Genomic DNA, 5,393 nt, shown 5'->3' on the forward strand with positions numbered 1-5,393 from the left:
GTCCTTACAAGCGCATTTGAAAAAGGGCGACTATGAAAATTATAAAAAGAAATACTATAAAAATTAAAATTTATTATTTTTGATCATCAGTAAGTTAACAATATTTAAAATATCAACTAAAAACATGATATTGAGTTATTGAACTAAATTATTAGACTACTAACTAAAAATACTGACCAATAAAAAATAAAATTATTAGTCCTGATCAAACTTTTGTCAATTATATATAGAGTAGTAAAGTATCGTATTTGTCATCAACGTTTGGGATAAATTCTATTTGTGTTCCTAATATTTAAATCGTCCTATTTGTATCCCAAACGTTTGTAAAAGTGATTCAATGTTATCCTGCCGTCAATTACACATCATGAACGCTTTAGTTTGAGTTTTAAAAATCTCTTCTTGAAGTTAGAATATAAATGTTTGGGATAGAATTGATGATCCACTCCGAAAAATAGCTTATCAAAAGTTGAAACTAATTCCTACAACATTTATATATATAATTCACTTTTCTAGGGACATAATTGAATCTAAACACAAATAGTAGATATAATATTAAAATCGAACACATTCAAGTGAGACTTAATTGAGAATGAATACATCCAAGTGAAAATAATTGAAAAATATAATCTGATTTGTTAGTATAATTGATAGTAAAATGACATTGAATCACTTTTATAAACGTTAGCGGTACAAATAGGACGATTTAAACGTTAAGGACAAATAGAACTTACCCCAAACATTGAGGACAAAAATGATACTTTACTCATTATATATAAGACCTAATAAAAAATTAAATTAAGGTGGAGATTTGCATATATAATAGGTTGACTTTTGAAGGCTTTCGTTGATGGCAAAGGAAAAAAATTAATTACGCTTGTTTTCGAAGCTAATTAAGAGAATTTAGACTAATTAAGTCCAATTTGTATAGTCTAGCTAATAATTTATGTATAAGGTAGAATATATTTTTTGTTTTTAAAATTTGTTAAAAATAAAAAAAAATATTTTGGTCCAAACAACCATGCGATTATGGTTTCTATCGTAGGATTTGACTCTTCTAAAACAAGGAATTGGGTAAAGTATATTTTTTGTCTTTGAAATTTGACAAAAAATTTAAAAATGCTTCTAAGTTTTATTTTGTTTTAATTTTGTCTTACAAGTTTTCGATTTACATCAAATATACTCCTAACAGTTTAATTTTTAAAAAATTTAAAATTAATTCAATGATAATTTTACAATGCTAGTTCAGTTGTTAAGTATTATTGTTGAATTGATATTAAATTTATTGATAATTTAACTGCTAGAGATATATTTAATACAAATAAAAAAATTTTAAAATAAAATTGAACATTTTTAACAAATTTAGGCAAGTGAAAGGCATGGTAAATAATTGATAATTGATATTAGATTAAATTGGCGTCTTCTTTTGACAAAGTGCGTGGTACGTTAATGCACGTTAGTACTATACTAATGCTTGGGTTCTATATATCGAAACCCAAACCTAAAACCTATCGCAAAATATCTTGCATAAGGAATTGTGTGTAGTAGTAGTGGGATGGTTTGAAACTTTGAATCTAGCAAATTATTACGAAATAGAGTATATACCCATTTTGGTCCTCAAAGAATTTTAAACTGGACACTTTAGTCCTCAACTAAAATTAATTAGTCGATTGGTCCCTAACAATTAACTCTGTCAGTCATTTAGGTCCTTTATTCCGTTAATTCTAACGGAGGACAAAATAGTCCCTAACAACTCTAACAGGGGACAAAATGGTCCCTGATCTCCTCGGTTCAGAAACGACACTGTTCTCTCCCAATTTCCATCATATCTCGCATAACACTAACAGTCTAACACTGTAACATCAAACTATACAATGTGGAAGTGTGTGGTCCATGACATATTGAGGTAGGTGCGACACGTGTGACAATTACACCATGGCTTAATCTTTGAGCTAAAGAGGAGGAAGGAAAAGATGGAAAAGAAGACTGTGAAGGTGAAGAAGGAGAGTATGAATGTTAGGATTATGCGAGATATGATGAAAATTGGGAAAGAATAGTGTCGTTTTCGAATTAAGGGGTCAGGGATTATTTTGTCCCTTGTTAGAGTTGTCAGGGATCATTTTGTCCCATGTTAGAGTTTTCAGGGACCATTTTGTCTTCCGTTAGAGTTGACGGAGCTAAGGACCTAAATGACTGACGGAGTTAATTGTTAGGGACCAATCGACTAATTAATTTTAGTTGGGAACTAAAATGTCCAGTTTAAAATTCTTTGAGGACTAAAAATGGGTATATACTCTACGAAATACTTTTCATGCGCATTTGAAACTTGAATTTGAGATTAGTAGAAATGCAGCTAATATCACTATTTTAGTACTATATATCTTCTGATTAATATTTAATTTGGATTACTTTTATGCCTAAATGTAAGCTTTAAGTAGTCAAACCTCGTTGAGTTTTCTTTGTTTTTTGCTACTATCTTGTATTGCGCCTTGGTTTGGGCTCATCACTACTACAATTTTTTCAATGCGAATTTAATAATCCATCGTTCTTGTTAGTATTATTATTAACTTATTAAGGACGGCAATTAATTATATATTATTTAGTACTAATGACTTGTCAGCTTCTAGTTGGAATTGTGGTATATTATGAATTATGATTCACCTAGAGCTATAACTAACATACCCTCTCACAGGTTATATACTATGAACTTACACTGTACACTGAATTAAAATTAGTTATTTAATTTATCCTGTGGATTACCTGATTGTATAAGTTACTTATCTATTATCATACATTTTATTAAATAGATTTAATATTTATGTTTTGGTTACCTAATTTCTAAAGAAATATAATAAAAACTGTTTAGTTGATATTTTATTAAAATCACAGAAATTATTGAAGACTATCAATTAAATAAAAACAAACATATATTTTCATTCTTTGTGTTGTTATGCTAGGTGAGAAAAGACTTATCAATTAATAAACATGTGGTTTATGGAGTATCAAGTGATGAGAAGAGTCATTTATTGTAAAAAAAAAAGCATAAATTTGGGTAGAGTCTAAAGAATACTATTAAACAAAAGGTGTATTTGGTTTGTATTTTTATTTTTAATATTTTTTATTTTTTAAATTTTATAAAAAAATAAAAATAAGAAGTGAAAATAAAAAATAAAATTATATTATTTTTACTATTTTTATATTTTTTTTTCACAAAATTTAAAAAACAAAAAATACTGAAAATAAAAATAGAAAATAGAAAATAAAAATATAAACCAAAGGTATTCTAAGTTTCTCTCTCCCTCCGTCTCTCTTTCCTAATATTTTTCTTAAATAAAATCACCATATAAAGAGAAAGTATGAGGAGTCAATAGAATATTTGTACAATGTGTATAATGGAGGTTTATGGAGTAATAGAGATATAACCATTAGTATTACCTTTTTTCATCAGCTGAAATTTTTGGGATGAGTAGTATCATGACATGGTATTAAAGCGCTAGATCCGAAAGGTCTAGTTGTCTCCCTAGCGAGACTCATTCTAAAAACATAAGTAGTTTTCAAAATTAAAAGTATGCAACAATACAAATAGTCCGTTGTCTCCCTAGTAGGACTCATTCTAAAAACATAAGTAGTTTTCAAAATTGAAAGCGTACAATAAAACCAACCAGTGATGAATTTTCAATTTTTTTTCCGTTATCTAGCTGCATTATTTATTTATAGGTATGAGATATTTCATTTTGTAACTCAATAGCCCATTGTACACATTGTACAAATAGTCCATTGTTTCCCTAGCGGGACTCATTCTAAAAACATAAGTAGTTTTCAAAATTGAAAGCGTGCAACAAAACCAACCAGTGATGAATTTTCAATTTTTTTTTTCCGTTATCTAGCTACATTATTTATTTATAGGTATGAGATATTGAAACATAAAATCGTATTTGAGAAATAAGATATCGATAGAAACAGTATGTTCAAAAACACTAAATTAGTATCTTTAAGGGATAAGTATTGTTTTGATCCCTCACATTGAGGGTCAGAATCGAACCCGTCCCCAACGTAATTTTCGATTTAGAATCATACTTAATGTTTTTTTTTATTACAATCGTCCTTTTAATTTTTTTTTAGACAAAAATACCCTTACCACTACCAACAAAATTACCTCCTCCACCACCACCACAACCACCACCAGCACCACAACCACAACCACAACCACCACCAAGACCACCACCACCACCAAGACCACCACCAAGAAAGCAGGAAACAACACCAAACAGAAAGAAAAACAACACCAAACAGAAACATAAAACAAGAAAGCAGAAGCAAGGCGTGAGGCGGAGGCGGAAGTGGCGAGGCGTGAGGTGGCAGAAGCGAGGCGGAGGCGGCGAGACGTGAGGTGGCAGAAGCGAGGCGAAGGCGGCGAGACGTGAGGTGGCAGAAGCGAGGCGAAGGCGGCGAGACGTGAGGTGGCAGAAAATAAAATATAATAATACTAATTTTTATGTTTTTATTTTTATATTTTATTTTTAATATCTTATTATCTGTTCTTACTTCTTAGAACCAAATAGGAGCCTAGTTATGAAGAAACAAGTTAATTGTCCTTATATATCAGCATGCATTTGGAATGAAGCTTAATTATACATTTATACCTTCCTACATTGTTGAACTTTCTCTTCTCTCTTTTCTAACACATCATCCTTAAATATAAGGTGTGTGTTTTTTCCAAAGTTGCTCTTTTTGTCTCTTTCTCTGAGGTTTAATTTTCCATAAAAAAAAAACATAAAAGAGAGAGAAGAAAAATCATATTTTAACACAAGCCCATTTTTTCTTTTTAGATCAAGATCATCATATTGATGATAATGATGGACTCAATTCCATGGTCAACGATCATGGTGGTGACTTCATGGTACAGTTCAAACATCGGTGTGCTTCTTATGAACAAGTACCTTCTAACAAATTACGGGTTCAAGTTCCCAGTGTTTCTCACCATGTGCCACATGATGTGTTGTTCTATCTTCAGCTTCATTGGTATTCAAGTGATGGACATTGTCCCTTTTCAAAGCATACAATCAAGGGAACAGTTGGTGAAGATTTGTGTTCTGAGCCTTGTTTTTTGCTTCTCAGTTGTTTGTGGAAATGTGTCACTGAATTACATACCCGTGTCTTTCAATCAAGCAATTGGTGCCACCACACCTTTCTTCACTGCGGTTTGTGCTTATTTTGTCACCAGAAAAAGAGAGGCTTGGCTTACCTATGCAACACTCTTGCCCGTTGTTGCTGGTGTCATCATAGCTAGTGAGGTATGTAATAATAATATATCATTATTTTTCAATAATTCACATCTTCATGAATATCTTTCTTTTTGGGGTTTGTTGTTGAATTAATTGATTTAAGTCAGTAGA

At 30.7% G+C, this 5,393-nt stretch overlaps 1 protein-coding gene across 1 annotated transcript in view; it reads left to right on the top strand.

Moving 5' to 3' along the window:
* Positions 4,594–5,393, top strand: part of LOC107628456 (probable sugar phosphate/phosphate translocator At3g11320) — a 7,237-nt gene continuing 6,437 nt past the window's right edge. Inside the window, exon 1 of the mRNA XM_016331117.2 lies at positions 4,594–5,291. Coding sequence (XP_016186603.1) covers positions 4,845–5,291 — 447 coding nt within the window. The 5' untranslated portion in view covers positions 4,594–4,844. The remainder of the gene's footprint in view (positions 5,292–5,393) is intronic.

Source organism: Arachis ipaensis, chromosome B02 (assembly GCF_000816755.2).
Source record: "Arachis ipaensis cultivar K30076 chromosome B02, Araip1.1, whole genome shotgun sequence".
Taxonomy (NCBI): Eukaryota; Viridiplantae; Streptophyta; class Magnoliopsida; order Fabales; family Fabaceae; genus Arachis; species Arachis ipaensis.